Source organism: Terrapene carolina, unplaced genomic scaffold (assembly GCF_002925995.2).
Source record: "Terrapene carolina triunguis isolate 2854851 unplaced genomic scaffold, T_m_triunguis-2.0 Scaffold189, whole genome shotgun sequence".
In the NCBI taxonomy this organism is placed as follows: Eukaryota; Metazoa; Chordata; order Testudines; family Emydidae; genus Terrapene; species Terrapene triunguis.
Genome location: NW_020664540.1, coordinates 5680074 through 5707540, shown reverse-complemented (window position 1 = coordinate 5707540; position 27467 = coordinate 5680074). Strand labels below are relative to the sequence as shown.

The 27467-nt window shown below is 39.6% G+C and overlaps 1 protein-coding gene across 1 annotated transcript in view; it reads left to right on the top strand.

Moving 5' to 3' along the window:
* BRF1 (BRF1 RNA polymerase III transcription initiation factor subunit) overlaps nt 1-27467 on the top strand; it is a 219934-nt gene that overhangs the window by 158141 nt on the left and 34326 nt on the right. The window contains exons 13-16 of the mRNA XM_024194413.3: nt 789-870; nt 971-1026; nt 3586-3842; nt 25882-25902. Of these exons, the coding sequence (XP_024050181.2) occupies nt 789-870; nt 971-1026; nt 3586-3842; nt 25882-25902 (416 nt within the window). The remainder of the gene's footprint in view (nt 1-788; nt 871-970; nt 1027-3585; nt 3843-25881; nt 25903-27467) is intronic.

The window sequence follows — 27467 nt, the reverse complement described above, 5'->3', positions numbered from 1 at the left end:
AGGTAAACTGGTATTAGAACAAATGTTTTTTCCCCAAGTTTGTTCCAATGTGAAAGACGATTCCTTGCATCAGTTTCATTAGAGTTGAATTATTTTTCTCATAAACTACTTGAGTGTATATTTTATTTTGAAAAAAATCTGAAATGGTAAAAGGAATAAATTGCTAGAGAATCAAGCTGTTTTATTAGCACTTAAAACTAGTATCACTTACATTACTTGGCTGTACTCTTTTAATGCATCCACAAAATACTTTTTTTAAAAAATGTTCATAAAAAGATGAATAGTAATGGCTTGATCCAGTTTCTCCTCACAGCTTTACCAATGTTCCTCATTCCCAACCTGCAATCAGGAACCAGTGTTACACAAAGACTAGTTGTGCTGAACCTAATATTGGATTGGTATTGTAATCTGCATAACTGAAAGCTAGGATGAGATTCATCATGCCACTTTAATATTGCAATTTCTGGACCACATTTTGGTCTGTTCCCCTGCCCCACACAACTCCAGTGACTTGAGTGAAACTGAATGAGTAGAACTGAAAATATAATTTGAATGAACTCAGATCTCCAAAGTGGAAGGACTAAAATACTAACTTATTGTGCTAGCTAGTGTTTGTCGGTTCTTTCTTTATTATCCCATTATTTCCCCTTGAACAAACTTTCCTTCATTAATCTAGTTCTATAAATAAGGTTGAATGTGAAGTGCTCTTACCTGTATTTTTTCACTGTATTTTGCCTACCATTTTCAGGTTAGTAGCTGAAAAGAAATGAACTTTATTTTGTTTTTAGTATATACTTGATGAAACGGAAGCTCAAATAAAAGCAGAACTGTGGATGAAAGAAAATGCGGATTATTTGAAGGAACAAAAGGGTAAGAAGCATAATAACTGAAATGCTGTCTCTGGTTACATGTCACAAAAAGCAATCTGATACCTGTCCTTCATGCTGGCTACCTTTCTGTCATCTTTCAGAGAAAGAAGCAAGAATAGCAAAAGAGAAGGAGCTTGGGATTTATAAGGAACACAAGGTATATGACTTAAATATTCCAATTGTGCTTAACAGTGTCCATTTGCAAATTTACTGGAAACTCATTACATTTCTTGGTCAAACTCCTCTTACAGTGGTTTAGAATAAGTTGGGGGCAATCCAAGCAATAATTCAGTTCTCCACTAGCCTAACAATAGCTTTTTATCACCCTAAACGTTAATGAAACTGTGCTGCAGCACAGCTTTTCAGATGGTGAGTGTAACATTTTCCTGCCTGAGCATTGTTGACATCTCTAGCCCAAGACTATACTTTAAAGTCCCCCTGAACTCTGTTAGGTAGGGAACTTCTGTACATTGCGGTTGTGGCAATTTTTTTTTTTTTTGCATGGAACGGTCAGTTGCATTTATGATTGCTATACTCGGTGATTACTTTGTTTAAAAATTATTCTTAAAACGTTCCTGATTTTTTTGAAAAGACATTCATGTTGTATTTGTTCTGAGTTTGCTACCACTGCAGCACTTTTGTATGTTGTTGCAGTAATGGTTTCTGTATGAAGAGGTGAACAAATCTCCATTACAGCAACTTGAAGGGATATTATTGTTCTACCTTTCATAAAGCATGTGACATTTATGTTAACAAGTGGCTTGTTCTCTCTGAGTTTAGCAGTTTAAAGCAGTCTAATTGGCCACATAGTCACAATTTACAGCATTAATATTTTGTGTAATTGACCAAGTGACAAGGCAGTCTGTGCATAATTTTCCCCATGCAGCTAAAATCTACATTAGTTTTTGGTGTGTGTTTTCCATCAGTCTTTTTTTAACAGACCAATGAAAGACACCATTTCCCAAGATATTTAAACAATAAAAAGTAAACCCGACCATGAAAGACTGTTTGATGCTTGAGAATTTCTTATTCAGGCTACATTCATACAGATGGCATTGCACAAGTAATTTTCAAAACTGTGCATAACCCTCTGGCACAGAAACAGCCCAAACACCTGCCTTTTTGTTCTGACAACATTGAGTTTTTCTCGAACTCCCTACTGTTGCTGACAACTTTAGGCTAGAACTTGATTAACATAGCGCCTGCGATTTTCAAGGTAGCATTTGACCCATGGAGATAAATAGAACAGCTATTATGCATTCAAAAATAATTCACCTGCAGATTTAGATGTTAAACCTTCTTTTGAGAAGGAAAATGTTGGGCAACACATCAGTTATTCCCTACTCTTTTAGAATGGGGACATGGGACCTTTCTTCACCTGAACAGTTGCCAGATACACTCAAAGATCTTTCTGTCTATAACATCTCATCCTCTAGTTCTGGGTTGCAGTGTGTCAGGAAGTGTGGGGGAGACAAGGCCCTGCACCCCCCACTTCCTGTGATTCACCATGACTCTCAGCCAGCCAGTAAAACAGAAGGTTTATTAGCTGATAGGAACACAGTCCAAAACAGGTCTTGCAGGTACAGACAACAGGACCCCCTCAGTCAGGTCCATATTGGGGGGCAGGGAGCTTGGACCCCGGCCCCGGGTCTCCCTCCGTTTCCCCAGCCAGCTCCAAACTGAAACCCCCTCCAGCCATCTCACCCAGCCTCCCCCCGACTCCTCCTCCAGCCTTTGTCCAGTTTCCAGGGCAGAAGGTGTCACCTGGCCCCATCCCCCTCCTGTGCTCAGGTTACATGCTCAGGTATCATCCCTCAAATGAAGTCACACCCTGATATCCCCATCACCAATGCAGACAGTCCAGTAACACTCCCACGCAACATTTCCAGGTCAATCCGACCCACTCCCTACTCTGTCACACAGTGTCAGTCAAAAACTTTGACTTGCAACTTTTTGACCTACACAAGACTACCTCCAAATGAACATCACTGACATCACTGCAATGCCTAGCATCTAACTGGAATGTGTAATTGGTCAGAGGCCAGCATTAATGCCAATCCATTTACCCACTGATTGCCAACTCTGTAATACAGTTGGCCTTCTTCACTGAATCATGGAGCAAGAGTCCTATGGTGCTCCCCAAAATAGTATTGCTGTAATTTTGAGCCTCATTTTGCAGAAATTAACTATAGGGAGAGTTATAACCCAATATGGGTCTAGTTTTAAACAAGTATTTTGGGGGAAATGTATATTTACTTTTTGGTTAATTTTATAAAATGTATTGGGAGCCTCTCTCCTGTCACTGGAACAACCCCGCCCCCCTGTAGATGACCTTTGGGAAAGAGGCTATGTTTCTCTTTGGCAACAATGCAGCAACTATGGGATTAATTTAGTAGAGCAATCATAATGACATGTGGTGACATTTGGCAAAAGATACAAAAGCTAACACCTTATCTCTTGAAAAAGTCACATGGGCTCTACAATGTCCTCAGATGGCCAGAATCTCCATTTTACAGCTGATACCAGTCCTGGCACCTACAGCAGTACAATACCCTGAAACACCATACTGGGGCATTGGCTTGGTACTGACTCCAAGTGAACTGTGCCGCCTACTGGGTCATCTAACACCAGTGTCAGCAGCACTGCAGATCACCCTTCTGTTCTGGTAAAATTATTTTGATTGTATCTAAATCACTAATTTTATATTTTAATTAAGCCAAAGAAGTCTGCAAAAAAGCGGGAGCCAATTCAAGCTAGCACAGCAGGAGAGGCAATTGAAAAGATGTTGGAACAGAAGAAAATCTCAAGTAAAATTAATTATAATGTGCTAAAGGACCTGAACAGCAAAGGAAGTAGCACACCAAAGAAAGAGGATGACAGCACCGATGACAGCAGCAACACCAAGAAGCTGTCAAGAAGAAAATCCACTGCCAGTAGGAATATAGCCAACACTGTAAACAGTATGGGAAAAAGGTATTGCAGTTGTTCATTTATATCTCTGGGAGGCTGTCTATGCATCTTTTTGGACAGACAGCCTAGATAGTGTAACGCTTGTTTGAGACTAAAGTAACATTAGGGCTCTGATTTTTATTTATTTTTCATGCAATGCCACAATGAAACCTCATTTGCAGACCACATATCAGCTGACAGCTTCTGTGTGGATTAACCATCATAGTGTGAAAGAATCAATGAGAATTCACATGTGAATCTTTCAGCCATAGATGTCTATTTTTAATGTAATTCTGACATTTCTTGTCCTTCCTTTCTAAGTTGGCTTCTTCATAGTCACAGACATGACACTAAAATGCTGAGTTTTGGCTTTTCCACTTGATATGAAAAAATAGATAGTATCCATCTGTTATGACAGCTAGCCGTTTTGATTAGCTTTTATTTCAGTTTTAGTCCAAGCTTTTGTTAATTGATGACACAAATATAAAGCTTCACAGTAAATACGCATGTCAGTTTTCTGGTCTGCACTTGCAAATGTTTAAGGCTGTGATGAAAACTTCTATTTTAATGAGTAAAATAATCAAACTTGTTGGATAGATTTGGAGTATGCGGTAAAGTATACAGGGAAATTGGTGTGTGCTGTCTGCAATATTCAAATGTTTTATTAGTCTGCTTCAGATAATCATTTGAACTGCTTCTATGCATAGTCATTTCTCATTTGTCTATTATATATTTCTATGGTTCCTACCTACAAAGAACCTAGTCTAAGTTTAGGAATACCATTACAATTGATAACAGACAAAGTGTGGAGGGTAGGGGAAACAAAGATTGTGAATGAGCTACTAGGGTGTTTTTCTTTGTTCGTTTGTGTGTTGTTGGTGAAGACAAGCTCAAAGGTGTGAGGTGAATGAGGGAGTTGATCCCTGGTGGCAGGTTCAACCAGGAGGAGTGAGAAGGAAGCATCAGCGCAGTCATCATATAGAGGATGAAGTCCCCCAGGGTTGAGGGTAGGAGATTAGGAGGAGAAAGGAAGTGAGATAGCCAGGAATTAAAGCCCTCACAGAACGATTTGGCCTAGAGATGAACCACGGTAATACAGGGGAAAGAGAAGAGCCTGATGCATGTACTTTGGAGGAAGAGAAGGAATGTGTGTTTGATGAGAAATCGGGGGGAGCCAGGGAGTGAGGGAATCAGCCACCCTATGAAAGGGTGTCAGCAGAGGGAGGAGGAGAGCCAGGTAACTGTCCGTTCAAGATGGGAAACAGGGAGAGACTGAACTGGTGAGGAGAGGAGAGAAGATAGGTGGAGAAGCTAAATAGAGAAAGCACAGTGAGAGTCTATAGCTTTCAGATGCTTATTCTGGCCCTTGGTTTAAAAGCCAAAATTTAAGAATAAATGTGTAAATAGAGAGATCTGGCTTGTTTAAATTTCTCAATATTCCTAGGAGACTTGATTCTGCGAGAGACATTATTGTAATAGCAAAGATTTTCTCCCTTGTCTGCTATTTTTTTCCTTGTTTGTTTTTTGTTATTTACCATGATTGCTCCATGCTTATAAAACGTTTCCCTGGAAAGATAATAGAAATACCCTTAATAACAACATTCTTACTTCCTCGTCTCCCTTCTGACCCTTTTACGTCAGCAAGAATATTGTAAATCTCCTATTTAGTTGATAATAATGGTGAGGTCTAAAAACCCACAAGCAGTGTTTTTTCTGTTAGCAAAGTGAAGTGTCAAAAAGCATTCAAGATTAATTTTTAGCATTTCACACACATTACCTTGAAGATATTTAGGTTTAACAAATTTTTGATGAGACTTAAACCAGGAGTTACATTATCTAATTAAATAATGCTCTGATTCTGTTGTCAGAAGGTGAACGCTGATATGAAAATTAGATGCCTTGCATCGTGGTGGTATTATTGATTTTGAAACAATTGCATATCAGAGCTGAGCATTTAGCATGAGGGGTATGCCTGCACAGCAGCTAGACACCCATAACTGGCCCGTGCCAGCTAACTTGGGCTCATGGGGCTTGGGGCTGTTTCACTGCTGTGTAGACGTCTGGACTCGGGCTGGAGCCTGGGCTCTAGGACCATCCGAGGTGGGAAGGTTCCAGAACTATGACACCAGCCTGAGTCCAGACGTCTACACAGCAGTGAAACAGTCCCGTGAGCCCGAGTCAGCTGGCACCGGCCATCCGTGGGTGTCTAGTTGCTGTGTAGATATACTGTGGCAGTTTTTGACGGCTTCTCCACATCTTCACATCACCATTTTCAGGGCCTGTTTCTCAGAAATGCTGAGCCCTTGTAGCTCCAGTTGAAGTCAGTAGGCCCTTCAACTGCTAAGCACTTTTTTTTTTAAATGCCCTAAATTAAACAATAAGGCAGTATGGAGAACTATCTAGATGAATACAAATAATTATTTTCCAAAAGTAGGTAATAAAACCATGTTTATTTTTCCCTTTTAAGTACTCAAAGCACATCCCAAGGGTGCTTGCAGAGTTCTCTGTCACTGATTAGCAATTTTCAAATGTGGTTAATTTTGCAGCAAACCTGTGGGAATTGTGTGGGGTGGGATGGGTGCACATACAGATATGTATATTAAGGAGAGCTTGCACTTCCAAAGTAATGTTCCTGCTAAAACAATACTGAGAACTTGGCAAGCAAATAGATTATTTTGATTTCCTACAATTAAAGATTTATGATATTCCTTTTGATTTTCTTCCATTACTCTAAGTGCCAAACATCTTATATGGCATCCAGAAATTCCTTTGTTCAGCATTGTTATGTGTCATGCATAAATTCCTTTATTCAGCATTGTTCCTCTGAGAGGTGAATGGATAAATACTTCTCCTGTGATACAGTAATCATGGTAATTTGTATGCAATTAATAATAAAAACCCTTCACATTTCTCATTAGAAAATGAATGAAGTATATATGTCAGTATCCAGAAGACATTTGCAGAGATTCTGCTAGCTATTTATTTTTCAGTGATTTATAATCCTGCTAGTTTATCTTTAGAGGTTTTAAATATTTAGTAATCTATCTGCAGCAGCAGCTTGCATCACAAGCATCTATGAGATCAGCATGCTTTAATCCAATACTTCAATTAGTCTGAGTGATAGTTAAGTCTTAAAGACGTACTGATTCAATTCTTTGGCCTAATTGAAAAGTACTGAGACCAAGCTACTGGGAACTTGACAAGTGAGGAAAGGAATATTGGTGGTAGGTGATTAAAACAGAATTCTTGTATGGGAAGCAGTTTCAATATGGAACAGTCTTCCTTGCTCCCCATTCTCAAATGAAAATGTTCTTCGTGCTTACTTGACTTCTATGATTAGCAGAGGTCATCATAGTATAGGAAGGGTCATCTTACTGTATGTAGTGCAAGGAAGGGCGTGGCTCATCTTCAACTCTCTACCCTTCTAAATCTTTCACACTATAAAATACAATGGATTATCATAGGACTTCTCTTTATAGTTATACCTTATAGTTACAAGAGAATCCCCCCAATCTTATTTAAAAGTGAGTCATTTACTTGCAAGTATAAATCCGTATTTCCTTATGCCTTTTAGGCTACATGTTTGTAAGAACAGATTCAGACTAAAGCCCTTTGAATGGAAACTTTTTATATATATAAACACAGAATAAAGATAGACAGAGTATTAAAGAAAGATCTTCCAGGTTTTGTTCAGTGTTTTCACAGCTAAGTAAACAAATGCTATAATGTTGTATAATTATTGATTCCCAACAAATATTTAAGTAGGTGGAGTGTTAAGAAAGTTTCATAGAAACAAGCTAAAATCCTATTTCCTTGGTAAACTATCTTTTTAATAGAGCTTCATTGGTGATATAATAATTACTGTTAAACTAATAGGAAAATTAAATTCCAAAGAGCATTTACTTTATCTACCATTTTACACTTTTCTAAACTGCAAACAAACCCTGATTTGAAAGCTGGGTTTGTAGTTACTGGATTTTTGATGGGCTAGTGATGTCAAAGAACGGTTTTTAAGAACCAAGTAAACATCTTGCTCTTCAGTAAGGAAGTATCATCAAATATACCAATATTTTCAAAAGCTAGCTGGATTTTTGAGTGTTTTGCTTTACCACAAACTGGATGAATTATATGCTTTTTAGAAAACAACATACTTTATTTGAATGCATTTCCAAGAAATATGCTGGAGTTGTACTTAATATGCCCATCAACATTAGTACTGAACTCAATGAAGAAAGAATTTTAGAGGGTTTATTTATAAAAATAAGATTCATTAAATTTCTCATTGCATATAATTTTTTGTCTCCAGTGAGTACCAAGACTACTGTCTGGTTGGAGAGTCAAGTAATTTTATTTTTGACACACTGAATGAGGCAATAACCTCCTCCTATTTAGTATGTCTGGGTTTTTAGGATCTAGTGCATGAATAATTGTTTGATTTATACTGAATACTATCAAAATAGTTGCCACAGCTTAATTTTAATTACCCAGTTGCACAGTTGATCTTCAGTCATGTTTTTTTAATGTGAAACAGGATTCATAATTATATAGGGATAGCATGTTAATTCTTTTTTTTTAAAGGCTAATCAAATAACTTCCATTTTATATATGCTAAAGTTCCAATTTTGAACTGAGTTATATCCTGGAATTCTTGAATTGTGATAGAGGAGGGGATCTAGGTCTGGTGAAAGCTTTAATACTTTACATTTACTTGAACTGAAATGTTACTACATTACTTGCGAAGTGAAATCTGTTGTAACAAGAAAGTATGGGAACTGAAGGGCCTTTCAAGTCATTACTTTTAAAAAATTTAAGCCTATTTATTGCTACGTACTTGAAATTGGCAATGATATCTGAGAGGACAGGATATATTATCAAGGGAATAAATGTGTCGAGTTAATCTCACAAAAAACTTGTCGTGGAAGAAATGAAGCAGGATTGTAAAGCACAGCTAAATCTCTTTTAATAAAATAAGGTTGTTCTGAACAAAAGGATGTGTATATACAATAGAAAACTAACTTATGTTTATTACAAAGATAACAAAAGCCCTCAGTGGAGTTTTCAGGAATGAGTGTATTTGAAATTTACTTCCAAAAATTGTTTATTGCCTCACTCCTTTCTTGTAGTTATTGATCCTATTAGTAGATACATTTTGTTAGCTGATGGCTAACCAATGCCAATATGGCTGAGTTGCTAGCAGTCGTGCCACTGAGTCAGAAGATCCATGGATTCATGGCCTACATATTGCTGACATTGCAATGCAGTGTTAGGGATGTGCTGCAATGTTAGAGCCTTGGGGTGGCTTGTTAAATTAGCATCTGTTCTGTTCCCATTTCTGTTGGGTTTCCAAGTCTATCTCATGGCCCAGCAGCCTAGCCAACATTTCCCTTCTCACTAAAAGAGTTTGCAATTCCCAGGTAGTATGTAGTACTATTACATAGTACTCGGCACACAACAGCTGCTCCATTGCCTGGACAGTGATTTTGCTACTTGTATTTAAGTCGTTATTCTGTCATGTGCTTATCTTGAGTATGACAGTTGCCTTCCGATCTGATTAGTTTAAATATTTCAGTTCTAGATTATTTTTGATCAAAATATCTCCAAAAATGCTGGACATGTGTTTCATGGGTCCCTTTCATTTCAGTGGATCTTTTCAAATGTGACACATGCAAAAATTCGCAAGGAATGAGCAGGTCTTAAAAGCTGCTCATCTGCTTTTAATCAGGAAACTTGCCTCTTCAGATGCATTTTGGGCACTGTGGTTGATTAGTAGAATATGTAGGTGCTTTTACTGGAAAAAAAAAACTATTTCCCACACATTCAGGACCATAGATAGTATGGAACAAATTATGCTGTGCACTTTATTTTTAGTTACAGGACTGGAATTGACATAAAACTAGAACACTAAGTAGCATACCATTTCAGTGTTGGAAATGCCCTAGGCTCAGCTAAGTAAATATGCTCAGTGTGGATGTCCATTATTGCTTATCTTGCTATTGTCATGACTTGTGATTTATTTCTCTATACTCAAAACAACCAGAAGCTGCTTTGTTGTGGATGTATAATATGTTCAGTGTACAGTATTTAGCTTTGTAAGGTATTGGTATTGTGGGCGGAGCTCAAGTTTTCCAAATCAAGGAACTTTCGGATCAGTTACCTGGATTGTACAGAATAGAGTTTCAGTTTAGTAATCCAAGATATTTCTGGGTGATTGAAAAATTAGAATTGGCTAACCTGTCTTGTTTTCACTTAGATGGTGAATCAGCTAGACTTGGGAAGCCAAGGTCAGATGATACATATGGGTATGCCTACTCTGCAATTAGACACCCGTGGCTGGCCCATGCCAGCTGATGGGCTCACGGGGCTTGGGCTAAGGTCTGTTTAATTGTGGTGTAGGTGTTCAGGCTCGGGCTGCAGCCTGAGCTCTGGAACCCTCCCACCTTGAGAGCCCTAGAGCCTGGGTTCCAGCCTGAGTTCGAATGTCTGCACCTCGGTTAAACAGCCTCCCGAGTCAGCTGGCACAGGCCAGCAATGGGCTTTTAATTGCAGGGTAGACATACTCTGTGTGTGAGAGAACCAAGGCTGTATTTCTACATACAGTACTGTTAATTTGCCTCACGAACCATGCTAATAGTGAGTAATGTAATTCTTAAGGTAACAAAGCACTCTGTTAATTTACATTATCAAGGAAAGAATTGGTCTTTTAGGGCTATGGTCCTGGTGCTAGGAAAAAATAGTATTTAAAACATCATAGAATCATAGAATATCAGGGTTGGAAGGGACCTCAGGAGGTCATCTAGTCCAACCCCCTGCTCAAAGCAGGACCAATCCCCAGCTAAATCATCCCAGCCAGGGCTTTGTCAAGCCTGACCTTAAAAACTCCCAAGGAAGGAGATTCCACCACTTTCCTAAGTAACCTATTCTAGTGCTTCACCACCCTCCTAGTGAAAAAGTTTTTCCTAATATCCAACCTAAACCTCCCCCACTGCAACTTGAGACCATTACTCCTTGTTCTGTCATCTGGTACCACTGAGAACAATCTACATCCATCCTCTTTGGAACCCCCTTTCAGGTAGTTGAAAGCAGCTATCAAATCCGCCCTCATTCTTCTCTTCTGCAGACTAAATAATCCCAGTTCCCTCAGCCACTCCTCGTAAGTCATGAGCTCCAGCCCACTAATCATTTTTGTTGCCCTCCGCTGGACTCTTTCCAATTTTTCCACATCCTTCTTGTAGTGTGGGGCCCAAAACGGGACACAATACTCTAAATGAGGCCTCACCAATGCCGAATAGAGGGGAATGATCACGTCCCTCGATCTGCTGGCAATACTCCTACTTATACAGCCCAAAATGCCGTTAGCCTTCTTGGCAACAAGGACATACTGTTGACTCATATCCAGCTTCTAGTCCACTGTAACCCCTTGGTCCTTTTCTGCAGAACTGCTGCCTAGCCACTCGGTCCCTGGTCTGTAGCAGTGCCTGGGATTCTTCCGTCCTAAGTGCAGGACTCTGCACTTGTCCTTGTTGAAACTCATCAGATTTCTTTTGGCCCAATTCAGTTTGAAAGTTTGAAGTTCATGGTTTAGCTAAAAGGACAGTAGGTAGATGTATTTCTTCAGGAATTCCCTGAAGGCCAAAGATTTTGTGTGAGAGCAAAGTTTGTAGAGATACAATCCCATGTGTTTGACAGATGTGAAGCACTTGTGAGTCTTTTCCGAGTGTGTTATATGCTTTAATTTTCCCACCATTTATTTATTTTTATTTTTCAGAACTGTCTTCAGCTCTTCGTGTAAGTTACTTTTGATATCCCCCCTCTCACTTTGAGGTCTGCTACATGGCTTGGAATTCATAGGTATTACTGAAAATGAGATATTAAGTTTTACTTCTGGTCTTCTGCTGTGCTACAGGCTTTACTTCTGTGTGGTGACTAGCAGAGGGTCACTGGCATGAAATTCACTTTTGAAAGAACTCCCTTTTAGAAGAGAGGCTGGCGCTGACACACCTTGTTCAGATTGTAGTTCCAAGATCTTTCTCTCAGTCAGCTGGCTTATTTTTATGTTATATTTGTTAGGTATGCCCTTTAACAGGAATGTGTTCTCTTTTAAAGCATGCTAGTAATGGTTATTTGGTTGTTTGCCTAAACTCTGATTGTTGTTGCCCACTTAAAATGGGGATTTTTCTGCATGTCTTCACATGTGAATGTGCTGTATAGAATAGGCTTTTGGTTCGGATATTAGCTAATTGGTAAATAGATCCCCGGGAATGTTTTCATGAGATGCCCTGTGAAGGGCAGCTAAACTCTTAGTCCTCTGTACTCTATACACCTCTACCTCAATATAACGCTGTCCTCGGGAGCCAAAAAATTGTACCGCGTTATAGGTGAAACCGCGTTGCATTGAACTTGCTTTGATCCACCGGAGTGCGCAGCCCCGCCCCCCCCGGAGCTCTGCTTTACCATGTTATATTGGGTCGCGTTATATAGGGGTAGAAGTGTACTTTGTGAGTTTGTAGCGTAATGTGTACATGTTTGAGTTTTGCTTCTGTATTTTATAATTTAGATCCAAGTAAAAGGATAGTGTAATAAAAATGACTGCTTTTTATTTGTAAAACTGTAGCATTTACCAAGCGCCTCCATTTAAAATAAATCTTACCGATATCTAACTTGGTAACCTTTAGTGGGGACACATTTATGTAAATTGGTTTCATCTTGTTTTCATTTACAAAAAACAAACCTGAGAGAAATGATTGCTTAACCAAAGAGGTAGGTGTTTGCCACTTGTCAGTATTTGCCCTGCTGCCTTATTAAAGATAGTTACATGGGGGAGGTCTTTACAGAGGGCCTTGAAAAGAGCTGATGCACAAACTCACTCTCTCACAGTACCTTCCAGTATCTGCCAGGTGTGTGTGTTGAGACTTCAGGGTTGGATTTGAACTCATATTGCCTATGTGCTGCTCAGGTGAGATGGCCACAACATTCTCCCTTGAGCTGTTCAAGGCCTGTGAGTTATAACTACTTTTCAACTCCTTTACCTTCTCCCTGCAGATGTGCAGTGTAATCCATTTGGTGCAAGAACCTTAGAACTGCTGCAGCTCACCTAACTGGAGAACCAAACTCTTTGTAATTTGATTTCCCCAAAGGGGTAGTGGGTGGCATGCACTCTGTTGGGGTGACTCTCAAACATTTGAGACCTTGATGCAGTGATCTCGGCCCTCGTTTGATTTCTATCTGTGTGGAAAAAATTGTTGCCAACACATCTATTTTAAGAAAAGCTGTTTTTGTGGGAGCTGTATCTTGGGAATCCCGTGGTCAAATGGACCGAAATTTGGTTCAGTAACTGAACCTCATGCCCCCATGAGGCACACCAAATTTCAAGGCTAGATTTTAGTGCACTCAGAAGAGTTGATGTTAAATGGAAAACTGGTCATAACCTTAACTATAGCATTGCTGGCATTCTGCTATAATCTCATTTATTATCCAGAGGCTGATTTGAAAGATGGAACCCCTAAGCACAGTCTGAGGACAGCCTACTGTTAAGAATACAGCACTTCTCCTTTCCCATCAGATGGGATTGAGGGCTGGCCTTGTCAGACACCCACTATAATACAGTTATCCTAAAATCTTGGTAGCAACTCCGCACCATCACGTGTAAGTATTCTATAAACTTCTGAAAATTAGCCCCTTTCCAGCTACTGTACTACAGATTTCAGGAGTGGTTTTGGTTCTCCTTTGAGTATTGCTTCCACTGATCTCCATTCTTGAAGAGACTGTGCCTTTGCACCACAGACTGCAGAACCATTTGCAGACAGTAATTGTCGAGGCAATGCATTTTTCTGTCACACACAATCAGACATTCAGAGTGAGGTTACCAAAGAGCGTCCATACTGCCCTCAGTTCTTTTTCATACGCTGTAGGTCTCAGAATCTTTTCCACCTTTTGATGCCTTTTCTCTTAGTTAGTTAATGGTGTTAAGTTTAGTTGTTTCATCTTTGGGGCTTTTTGTTTTTGGGAGGTAAAAGGATCTTGGAATCACTGATAGTGAATATATTGGGTTTAAAAGAATAAAATTCCGTGACAAATCCTCTCTATCTCTCCTACATAACAAATTATCTGAGTGAGCAGAAGCCCCCTTAAATATCCTAATTTAAAAAATGACTATATGCAAATCTGTTTATGAGATATAAAAATAACCCCTTCAAAGCTGGGGAAAGAAACCTCTGGGAATATGTGGAAGTGTGAGCCCTTCCACATAGCGGGTTCCAAAGATCCAAAATAATTCAAACATTTTTAATTTAAAAATTAAAAAAAAAAATGGATCTGGGTTGACCTCTGAGTCTAGACTTGGGTCAAGTCTACTTAATTCTACAGCATCCTTATTGTTTAATATAAACTGGATATCACTCTTTTCCCTTCCATTCAAGGAAATATTTTCCTTCTGTGGTCCAGTTTGAGGTCATGTGGGCAGCTCAAAAATGCAGAATGAATTTTAATGACTATCTATAAAATAATTTCTTCCTGAATTGAAGACTATGTATGAGCAATTCTAGCCCACAGGGTAACTTTGTATGATGATCGTGTTAAGTGCCCCTCAATTCATATCCGCTTAGTTTCATTTTCAGTTTGTGTTAGAAAATGCTCAGTGTTGCCTTGTGATTTTTTCTGTTTCAGATTTCACTCAATCTGATAAGAGGAGTTTTTTCTTTGAGAAATTGGGGGACAAACAAACAAAACCAAACCCTGGAAAATATTTCATATACTAGTTATTAGAACTTGAAGGTGCATATCATACTGTGACAGTGGGGAGGGGGAGGGGGACTCAAGCTGATAATGACTAGATTTCTGTGGAATTGCATTCGTGAATTGGCTTCCCCTTGGCCCCACTCCAGCAAAGCCCATTTGTTGACCTTTAGAATACAACGCTTGTATATTTGCTCAGTTTTCTTAATGAAGGGGAAGGTCTGTGCGCATGCGCGTGTTCCCGCACAGTTTGATGTTGGATGTTTTCGGCTGATGTTGGTTAACTTGCATTTTATTAGAAATTGGACATAAATGTGGTTGAAGTATTTTTAGCTGGCACAGTATTTAAGATGGGGGGGGGGGAATAAACATACTGGATCAGGGAATAAAACACACAAAATGTTAACCTTTGCTAACTGCCATATCATATTCATTACCCCCACCAAAGATTAATACTCAAATGAGACAGGAAATCCCACAAAGGGTTTTGTTTCGTGATACTGCATACAGTTCCAGTCCAGAGAATTACTAATAATTACATAACAGTGACTGCAGTTCTTAAACTGAAGCTCATGTGGTGGTGGAAATTATAAAGATCTGCTACAAAACTCAAGAGCATATGTGGCTGGTTCACATAGTATTTCATAGCATCCAGATAATTAGTTGTAAATTGGCTAGTGTACTGTAGCTCAGTCATCATTATATAAGTGCTATTCCATTACCAAGTAATGATCCCCATGCACTTGTGGTAACTGATTTCTGCCTTACCTTGCTGTGTTTGTTACTAAATATAGAACAAAACGTTTTGAAATAGTTATTAGAATATGGGAAGATTTATGCAGAAAATGTAGCTGTGCTTCTCTTTTTAGTTCATTTTTTCCCTGTAAGTCATCAAACTGTGAACCATATTTTGCCCTTCCTATGCAGTAGCTGAACAACCCAGATGCCATGCTAGGGGGTTGTGCGGGCCACATGTGAAAGAGGTAGTTTCAGTGCATTGCTACACCTCTCTCTTTACCTCTTCCCTGATGGAGCCCACTTTCTTATGGCCCTGAGAAAAGGGGAAGGAGTCTGTTAGGAATTACAATGCTTAAAACATTGATTTCGTCTAGGTACAGTATTTTCTCTCCCTCCATGTTCTTTCTACACTGCAGAGCTGGTCACATGTGAAGCGTACCAGAAGCCCATGTTGGAGAGCAAGGGTAGAGATGGAGAGGCACATAAGCAGGGTCTGGTGCACGACCCTGAAATTGGTTTGCCAGTGATCTGTCTCCCAAAGGGGTGATACTGCAGCAGCCTCGGAGTCTTAGGTCTGGTCTACACTGGGTAGGTGAGAGATCGATCTAAGTTGCACAACTTCAGCTACGTGAATAATGTAGCTGAAGTCGATGTACTTAGACCTACTAACCGCGGTGTCTTCACTGCAGTGAGTTGACTGCTGGCACTCTCCTGTCGATTCCGCCTGCACCTCTCGCTCCAGTGGAGTACCGGAGTGAACGGGAGAGCGCTCGGCGGTCAATTTATCGCGTCTATACTAGACGCGATAAATCAAACCCTGCTGGATCAATCGCTGCCCATCGATCCAGCAGGTAATGTAGACAAGCCCTTAGAGTTTGTGCTCTCAGATGGCATCAGTCATACCACCAACTGCACCAAAGTAAAAGTTTTGATGTAAAACTATGGGGATAATAATTTAATACAGTAGCATTACTGCAGCCTCCAGTGGGACATGGTTGGTTGCTTTCAAACATGTGATGGATGTTAGTTGTGTTGCTTTTATACACTACTGGAAGATGCCCAGATATTACAGTGATGAGTGTGGAATAAACCATATAAAATTACTCTGTATACCAGTATGTCTGTTTACTCTTGCTCACAAACAGTGTTGTTTTTACAGGTGATACTGATGTAAAAGAAGCATATACAACTTTGTATTGTGTTTATTAAAGAAAAAAAGCACACCAGAATATTTTAATGATCTCAGTATTTTTGAGATACAGGGAGAAAATATTTTAAATATGCACAACTTACCATTTTTAAAGAGTAAGTTTAGAAGTTCTGTGTTCACATATCTTTTCCAATGAGTCTCACTTTTGGTGTAAATAGAATATACTGTACAACATTACTAGTACTTATTTAAATATTCCACAGTGTGCTATTTAAACATCATGACAATTTTTTATATGGGAAAAATTAGGGTGTCACTTTTGGCCCCGTTTGAGATTTCTTTACAAATTACTCCCTTCTAAATTCTTCTGACAAGCCAGCATAGTACATATTTAAAGAAAACAGTGATGTTTTTGTAAATCAATATTTTATAAAACATAGACTCCTATAAACTATGCACTGAATTTCATGAAAATATTTCTAAACATTTTTTTTTACGCTGAGACACAGGCTGTAGTGTTTGGAATTTTATTCCATTTTTAAAAAAAGGACTGATTTAAAGCTACTAATATCTTCTCCATTGCCACACTAGTCCAAAAGTACCCAATATAAACTGAGGAGTAGGCAATCTGTAACACATCTCAAAATTTGTACAATGCAAGATATCTGAGGAAGCTAAAAATGTATCAAAAGACTTACTAGGTGGAGAGGCTTAGCTGGAAGGCGCTTATTTGTTTAAAAATAAACCTCCTCTCGCTGACCTTTGAAGACCCTGACTGCGTCTGACTCAGTCTAACCTGGACAGATTAGGAAAGTCCTTAACATCAAAAGAAATTGCAGACAGACTCTTGTCTCAGAGAGTCCCATTGTATTTTGGAGTGATTTATCAGGACATGGCAGTCTCCCTGCTCAGGAGCCTTCACCCGCTGGCACAAACAATACAGCAGCAGCCATGTTGCTGTAGGTCAGTCTTGCAGACTACAAACTTTGCATTGTGAAAACAAACAGGGTCTCTGATTCTATAGATTAATAACCTGCCTCTTTATTTCATTAGTCTGAAAATGTTTTGAGGAATTGCTGGCTTTATTGAATCAAGATTTTCATTTAAAATCAAAGTGGCTTCCTGTCTACCATCTCCAAGAGTGGATTACTAACTTTTTGTTCAAATATATTAAATATTAATATAATGAAGTCACATGAAATATCTGTCTTTGAGCACATCACAGTATGCAAAAATCTGGTTTAGTATTTTTTTATAATAAAAATTCTTAAAATTGCTATTTGGAAAGCATGGATGTTTTATGGATAGTCTGTTTTTTACTAGAATTGGGTTACAATTTGGAATTTGCTCTTTAAATTAGAAACAGTTCCTGAAGTGTGGAACACTTAGGGGAAATTCTGAGATTCAAAGACTTCAGTGCGCTCATAGAAGTAGCCATAGCTTGTACTGATAATTTTATTCCTGTTTCAGTCGTTCACCATGAGAAGGGGAAAGAGAATTTTAATTTTCTTGTGTGTGTTTTCTTAACTAGTTAATCCTTTAGGGCTCAATTGTAAGCCTTGTTATAGGACAGCTAAGGGGTGTGAGGAGACCCCTTTCTCCTGTAATAGCTGCCTAAATCCTGAGACCCTGCAAGGGGGTGGGGGAGCAGCTGTTTCTTTCTTCTCCTGCAGGTGTGTGGGAACAGGGCAGAACTCTGGCTTCATGTCCGTTCGTCCCCTTCCCAGGAACTCCTGTAAGTGCATTGAGACCCCAGCGCAGAAGGGGAGATGATCTGTGACATCAAAAGGACAGGTGCTGATTATGCACCCCAGCAAGGGTAAAGCAGGGACCAGACTCGGACTGAATCCCAGCCTGGTTCCTCCCGTTTCTGATGAAATGCAGCCATGTGCTGCCCCCTTACTTAGGCTGGATTGTAAGGTTCCAGCTCTTGGGTGGAATTCACTTACACCCTGCCCCAAGTCCAGATAGGCCAGTGATGCTCTGACTCTTCCGCTGAGATAGATCCAGTGGCCCCAAACCCTCTCTAACCATTGATCTTATAACCCTGCCCCAATCCCTCTTTTTATGCTGGAGTATTTTGGAGTGGGGTGGTGCACACAAGTGCAGACACTCCTGTGCACAGCTGTTCCACCTGAGCACTCCAGTTCTGGAAAGCCCCTCTTGTCACTCACTCCCCCAGGGAATAGGTACAGTGCTGCCAGAGGGGCTTCTGCGTCAGTTCTACTCACTTCAGTGACTAAAATAACTTTTCTCCTGTTAGCACTGCGGAGCCGGCACGACTCAGACAGAGCGAGCTGGAGTTATTTCTGGCTCTCACCCCGTCAACAGAATTATTGAGGGTTTTTCTACCTGGAACATTACTGTGTGGCAAGCCAGAGTGGGAATCCTCAGCACAGTAGCTTGCTGCACTGTGATGTTCTGCACTATGAAACTTTAGAGAATTGTAGCAGTGTCCACACCGGATGTTACTGCGCAGCAAGGTAATGTGCTCTAGATTCACACCCTGGCTTGCCGCATAGTAACATCGGGCGCAGACAAGTCCTTTGTGAGTTCTGTATGGTAGGCTTGCTCTTTCAATTGAGGGCATAACTAGAATCCCTCGGTCATGGACCAGGGCGTGGGCGATCAGGCCTAGTGGTCAGAGCCAGGAACCAAGCAAGGCAGGAGCAAGGCTGAAAACAAGACAGGCACAAGAGCTATCACAGCTGTGTGAGCATAAGCATTGAGCAGCCAGTGACCTGCTACTGCTGAGTTTAAATGCAGACCTGTAGGCTCCTTACAGCCAATTGGGGGGCTGGCCAATTAGGTGATTGTGCTACAGCCCAGCTGGGCTCATTATGTGAGGGCTGAGCCAGCTAGCCACAGGCGTAGTTGAGGGAACTGGGGCCCATAGTTCCCGACACTGTCTGGTACACAAGTGAAACTGAAGACATAATTATCTTGCAGAACCTTTTACGGATGGTGATGCATGGCAAGGGAAGAACCTGATGTGACAATTGAATCACAAGTTGCAGGTCTGGCAACTAGAAAAAACATGTTTTTATTTGTCAGCGGAGCATGTTTTTTTCTTTGTTTATTGAGAAACAAACATGGAAGTTGACTGATTTTTGTGATTATTCATTCCTAGCAGTAATAACAAAATAGAATAGAATTTCACTTTGACGTTTTAATTAACTTAAGAATTATGGCCAGATCCTGTTTGCCTTGCTCTCACAAGCACCTCTTGACGTCAGTGGAATTTCTCACATGGCACGGCAATCTGGATTTGGCCCTTAAATAGCTTTTATATAATAACACATCCACATGCACGTGTTAGGTGCAGAAACTTTGGCGCAACCTGTTATCAAGCAGTTGACTGTACAAAACTGCTGGAAGGCTCCATTGAACAATCGATAGCGTTCACTTTCTTCACGCATAGGGAGAGGCAATGCAATACAATGGACAGCCATGATGGTGTCACGACTGACCCCTCCCCCAACCAGCATGAGAGTTTTGGCACTTCCCAGTACAGCAGAAGTTTTCAAACTGTGGAGCGCACCCACCTAGGTGGGCGTGCAGGAACATTTGGGGGGGCTAAGGGGAAGCAGCGATGTCAGTGGCTCAGCCTGGTGCAGCGGCACTCGGTGAGGGAGTGCCACCTCCATCCCCTGACTCCCCTCTTTTTGTCTGGGTTTGGGAAGGGGCACAACCAAAAATTACAACTCAAGGTGGGAGGGGCTCAGCTCAAAAAGTTATACATAATTTTAATATTGCCCTTACTGTTTGGCAGCTGTAGTTTGTTTTTTTTTAAACTGCTTAAGCCCTTAAGCAAACTAACTAAATATCTGTATAATAGCAATTGCTTGATGACCGTGAACAGAATTTTATGAAGAAAATATGCAAGGGGTAGGTTTTAATATTTTCTTCATTGAATTTTGTCAGTGTAAATACAGAATGAGCAACCAGAAATACCGTTTCACAAAGCTGCATTAAGTAGCTTGCTAAGCTCTTTTGGTCATGGACTGAGACGTGTGTATATGCAGCATTAAGCGTGTTGTCATATTGTGAAGACCAGAGACTGGGAAACCCAACTGATGGTCAAAATACTGTGGGACCTGTGATTAATGGAAACCCTGAACAAAGACATGCATTTTTTTAGACTATCAGTGAGGCCAGCATCTGTTTCAGATGTATTTCTTGATTACTTGCAGTCTCCTTTCAGTTGCTGTTGATTTCCAGAGCTGATATAATTTTACTGTATTTGACAGTGTGCTTTCCTCTCCATACCAGTACCCACTAAAGGTTTGGCTTGAGCTAGCTGCCTTTCAAACTTATTACTTTTAGGCACTGGTGCACCTGGGTGTGTGTGATTGTATTATGTGCTCCAGATCAGAAAGAAATATATAGTGTATTGTTGATATTTTGTTTGTGTCTTGTAGCTGCCAGTAGTCGGCCATGCATGTTAAATAGTAGAGGGCACTGGACTGTGTTTCTGCACAATTTAGCTTTTGAGGAGGGCAAAGGTTTTGAGATGGACATTTAGGGTTAAGTGGGTCAATGGAAGTAGGTAGTGATTGTAGCCTTTAATCAGGTTGCCTTTGGACAGGGTCTCTGGTTATGCAGTGTTCGTTAACAGTATTTTGAAAATTTACATCATACATAAGTTTTCAGAAGCATCCAGGTTGGATATTTCCCGGATGACAGAATGGCATGTTGTCACTAGACAGTCTCTTTATTGTCTAAATAAGATAAGTAAAAAACCAAAGAGACCTCCGAGCCCCTTGTATCTGAGTCCCCTTTTTCATGTTCATTGATTTTAAAATGGAATTAAGTAAGCTTTTGCAATGGAGGCAACCAAAATCTCGAATTTCCCCCTGCCTCATGAGGCCATAGTCTGCCTGGCTGCTGTACTCAGCATTGCTTCTTGAGCAGTACTGGCTTCTCTCAGACTTTAAACTAAATTGGGATTTACAGTAAGCCCAGCTTAGTTTTTAATTAATAAGTGACACTTAAAGCAGCACAACCACCCAAAGCATGCTGCTGAGTATAGTGGTTGGAGCTCAGGGGAGGCGTGGCTATTTCCTGAAGTGCTGCCTGCTCATTTTTGCTTCTCGCGCATCGGAACCATGACGAACACCATGTTTCTCCATTAGTCCAGCTAATGTCCTCATCAGTTCTTCAGAGGCTTCAGGCCTGCTTTCAGTTTTACTTTTCTTTGATAGGGTAATTAGGAGTGATTTTAAATATTCTCAGTTTATCACCGTAAGAAAAGGGTCAAAGCACACCTGGCTTTTGAAGCACCAATTTTCAAGAGAGTTCTTAAAGAATAATTTAAACCTTGTAGGGTGACCAGATAGTAAGCGTGAAAAATCGGGACAGGAGGTGGGGGTAATAGGTGCCCATATAAGACAAAGCCCTGAATATCGGGACTATCCCTATAAAATCAGGACGTCTGGTCACCCTAAAACCTAATTGCATTAGAATGGCATTAAGACATGACAGGGTGTATTTCAGATGTCTTTTCCAACCACCTGCGACGTAGGTATATTAATGGACCAGCAAATGATTCCCTTTTAGGTCTTCATGTTGCATCATGTCCAGAACTAGGCTCCCCCTCCTATTCAGAGTTGAAGTGACATTCCAGGGGACCTGCAGATTTTAACAAAAGATGTAGAATGAGGAGCAGATGGAAAAGACTAGCTTAATGGAAATGACAGGTAAGAAAGCTGCAAATGAAGATGAGGAACATGGTTACCCAAATTGTGCGTGCGCAATAAAGCTCGTGCTCATACCAATGTATATGGTTACAACTGTTTAAAAAGAGAAAGATATCTGCAATTTGGTCTCCTGATACCTGCAGCTAAACATTAGGAGCCTGATTCAAATACTACTTAAGTCAGTGAGAGTTTTTCCCCATTAACTTCAAAGCCCTTAGTGATAGCTCAGTGGTTTGAGCATTGGCCTGCTAAACCCAGGCTTGTGAGTTCAATCCTTGCCGGGGCCATTTAGGGAACTGGGGTAAAAATCTGTCTGGGGATTGGTCCCCCTTTGAGCAGGGGGTTGGACTAGATGACTGCCTGAGGTCCCTTCCAACCCTGATATTCTATGATCTATGACTTAGCATTACACCCTTAGAAGGCTGAATGATGTATGTTGAATTGAAATTCACCACTCAGCAGATCCGGGTAACAGACCTGTATTAAGACAAAACACTAGCAAGTAATGATCAGTTACAAGCGGGAAGTACATCAAGATGGTGTCACCACACATACACCTCCAGCACCAGACAATACTCAGCTTCTCTTTATTAGGCTAACTATAACTTCTGTTATCTTTTTTTATACATACATGTTAGTTTATTGTTTTCATATGAACTCTCCTCTCCTATCAGTACAGGTTTTACTGCTTTCTTAAACCAGTTTCTTCTAGCTTTGTGGTTACTTTATCCTTGGTTTTCCTCACAAATACGATTACTCTGAATCTTTGTTACCCATGCAGAGCTCTACTTATGCAGAGGTGTTAAATATTATCAGAACAGACTTGTTGAGGCCTGAATATGCCTTTGCTCCCAACAATGTATATTTAAATTTGTATTGAAGCACCACAAAGTAATACCGAAGTATTGCACGGAACTCAGCAGATTCTTGAATGAAAGTGTGTCCTACTGCTTTGTACATATTTTACTTGTTCAGGAGCAAATACTACAACCACCTACTTGAAAACATCTGGACTTTTGTCAATTTTTGTTACAAATTTTGCTGAAAAGTAAGCTAACATGCTGTCCTTAACTCTTGCCATTGTTCTTTTTTTCTTCTTTCACCCCACTGGAGTGATTTTTAAAGGTAAAATGTCAGCCTTGTGTTTGAATTTTTTAGCTTTCCGTTGTCTCTACTCACAGTGAGTCTTAATATTATTTATTATTTATGTTTAATGCAGGTCCTAGATGTTGTTTTGACTACAATATTTCTTTAAAGCTAGAAACTATTTTCATTCTACATGGAAAGGAAAATAAGTATTTTTTCTACTCACAAATTCACAGCAAAAAAAGGATTTTTAAAAGGGAAAATCATTCAGAAACACACTAAAATATACACTGATTAAACAGTGTGGAACATTCACATATCTGCCACGTGGTCTCATGAAAATCAGTACTTTGAGGCTAATCTATGGTGCCATAGCAGTCTATAATAACTGTAAGTTATTATCTCTCCAAGTATTATTACTGGAATAAAAATGCAGCCCTTAAAATTTCAATAGATCAAGACACTCATCTCAGCATTCATCATTTCATAAAATGGATCAACAGTGTTCTACCCATGCATGCACACAGTTCAGTATTCTTTAAAATGATCTCGGGGGGGCTGATCGTGCTGTTCTGATTCAAACAAAACTCCCCAATGAAGTCACACTTGGACAGATGCTATCAAGTTAAATGCAGAACAAGAATAAATAACATTAAGGATTGACTTGGACAAGTTCAAGTCTGTACTTTGTTCTTTGCAAATGTTTCAGTCCTGTTAGGATAAAGGCAGTGCGGGCAAAAGAATATCTTTTGTCAAAATATTTTTACATGATAGGAGCCATGAAATTCAGTGAGGTGCTTTTCATTTATAACTTAGGTTATGGGGAGTTTATAATTTGGGTAATAGGGAGAAGTAGTGTCTAGTAGTAGAGGAGTTTCTGCTACATTATATTGCATGTAGACATAGTAACAAATTTGGTTTTAGGGCCAATCCTGTGATTGAATCCATACGAACAGACTCTCGGGGCCCCTCGGCAGTCAATGAAGCTCACGTGGGTGGATCTTTGGAGCTATCTTTGTCTTCAGTGGGATTCCGTACATAAGTCTGGTTGCAGGATCGGGGCCTTTGTTTGGAAACTTGTTAAAGACAGAGGGTCTTGTGAACTTTGATTATTTTCAGCTCTTGCAGTGAAACCCTATGCATGTAATTGCAAATGTATATAAATTGTTTTTCTATCCAGTGGGTTTCAGAGAGACTCACGAAATCACTGGTGAATGAATGGTGTTTAATCCTCAAAAATGCCTTCATTAAATTTATATGATACTGACAATAAATATGGAGGCATTACATTTTATCAGCTTTTTGCTTATAACTAACCAAAAGCAGCTTGTCATAACATGAGCAGTTCATCGATGACACGGTTGCCTGTGATTGATTAAAAGTGGCAGATTTATTTCAGCTTCAATCTTTCCATTAGCACTCCTATCGACCATCTGGCAGAGAGAAACCTGACTTGTGAGATGGGCTAGGATCTTGTTAGAAAAATTACAAGGTTTCTTGGGGGCTTTTTGCCAATGTCCAGATGAGCCAGAAATTTGTCACTTTCAGTTCCTTTTTGACTGGTTATTGTAATGTGAATTTATGAAGATTACTGCTGAGTCTGTCTGTAATTTGTTTTTAATATTTGTTAATATTTTTAATGTTTTTAATTGTTTGCAGTAGATGTACAGTGAATAGTTATATAAGTGTCGTATTTAGGTTTCTGTCTCTTTGATAGCATTTACGTTTTGGCTAGAAGGAGTAGAAGCTTGTTGCTTGTAAAATGGAAAAGCCTTATAAAATGGTAGCTATGCAACAAAATCTACGGCTTTAGCTGAAAAAGTTGGTTAGCGTTTGAGTTTAACCTGAAAATCATGTGTAAGTAAGTTATCAAGAAGGAAAGTGTAAGTGACATGAAATAAATACAGATTATTAGCCATGTCTCAATCTAGGGAGGTCTGAATGTCCATTAAATGGTAGATGACATGAAAGAAGTATGAAGCTTGCTTTCAAAGAACAGTGAAAGCTCAGGGCATAAAAGAGAGTTTCTGCTGACAGCACTGAGAATTACATCATCATCTGAACCAGAGCAGCTGCTCTGTTCCCAGCATCCACTGATGAATAACAGTGTATCAGGGCTATCTTTAGTAAACAGCTTAATATGGCCTTTCTGCTGCAGAATACAGCACCCAAGAGTCTAACGCTGCTGAGACCATCTAAAGCAACATCCCTTGCTCCCCCGCCCCTCCCCCAAACTAGGCAATTCAAGACAAAGATTTAACATACACTTCTTAATTCCCCTCTCATATCTAGATTTTGCAGTGGTCCTTGTAATGATCGATCTTATTTATGTGCTGCAGACAGGTGAATTAAGGACAGAGTGATCAGCATTAGATATAAATTTCCTTGTATTTGGGGGTCTAAATTATATTAGTGGTATGTTAGGCCTTAATTAAACATAATGGTATTGGTCTGTTATTTTTAAAAAAATAAGCCATAAAATATACATTTAAATTCTCAGTGTGATAGATTCATATCTGTAAGGCTTTGAAGTGTTTGGGTGCATATATGAAACAGTCTCCACTGACATACCAATTTAGTTCCTTAAACACAGTACAGTATTAATAGAATGATAATGATTTCCTCATAAATACCTTTAACATCACTATCACACCACCAGACTTAGACCGCTCACTCAAATGTAACATTGCGTCCTAAAAAAATTAGCAAAAATATACATAAAGGTCAAGGTAACAAATTACTAGGAGATCGCCGAAAATAGTTCCCTTGAAGAATAATCTCCTAGTAATTTATTTTCAATTCAGAGTACATTTTTCAAATGATATTAGGAAGCAATGTTAAGTGTGCATGGGTGATGGTAAGTGTCAGTCTATAGCATTGGTAACTGTCTGGATCCCTTAACTGTTCGTTTTTAAAGGTATAGAACTTTTGTAAATGAAATGCAATTTTTGGATTTTAGCTGTACTCCACTGAAACATTCTTTCAGTCTTAACTCTCTAAAAAAGGCTTTGTTTACATATCCAGCCCATATGGATAATATGTAAAGTCCCTGATTTGCAAGTCTCGTACATCACCTTTTTTTGTTTTAGGTAGTATCATACTGGAGGAAAAAAATCCAGATCACATTTAATTGGCCACCTGAAAGTATTGCATAGAGGATTAGGATGTGTTTGTACTCTTGAGCACTGTCATCTCAATTTTAGCACCCCTTTTCCATTTTTTGAGGTGTACCGCGAGATGTTAAAAGATCCACTGCTCTGTTTTTGTGTGTATATGTCAAAGTATCGTTCACCCACTTTATCTAATGTTGAAGGGTCCAGTGACTATTTGATACATCCACTGTGAAGATGGACTCACTTGGGACAAAGTGTGATTATTCTACAGTCAAGTTTCTCTTTGTCCTAAAATGTCTTGCCCACAGGTTTCTCTTTGTCCTACTTACATTTCCTTTTTGAAACAAAGGCTTTTTGGGCAGCTGCATTCCTATTCATACCATATTTGGATAACTGACCAGACTTCCACACATCATCTCAGTGCTGTCTTCTAGATCATTTGCCAGTTGTCTGCTTGAACACCATCTGTTCCTGGCAAAAGTTACCTTCAAATACCTAACAAAGCAGGTCATGAGAAAAAACAAAAGCTTTCAGGATCTAATGTTGTTAACAGATATAGTTTTTTCACCTTCTTTAATGTTTTCCTGACGGCACTTGAGGAAACAGAACTTTCAGGCACTTTCTCTCACTCAAGTCCTTTCTCCCCCCGACCCACCCAGTGCTACAGTCTTTGCCCAAACAAACAGTAAGCAGCGGTGTTAAGTTGCACAAAGGTGTTTGAAACAGTGTAGTGATTTGTGAGATCCAGTCTTCAAAAATTATTTGGAAAAAGGGGTGAAACAATGTGTTAATGAAATTAGCAGAAGACAATAAATTGAGTGTGGTTCTGAACATCATTGGGGAATAAGATGTAAAACAACGGCACCTAGAGAGCTTAGAAACAAGGGCAGGAAATAGTGAGATTCATTTTGGAAAAATTTGATCTAATGCACCCCAAAAAATCAAAATATGAAATACACATAATAAATGGGAATGAAACCTGTAAAAACCATAATACTGGAAGATACGGGGACAGCGGGGAGATAGTCGTCAGCAAATTAGATGAGTCTATAATAAAGGCTAAGTTTGAGCCATATGTGCAAGAAACAGGGCCGGCTCTGGCTTTTTTGCCACCCCAGGCAAAAAAGCCTCC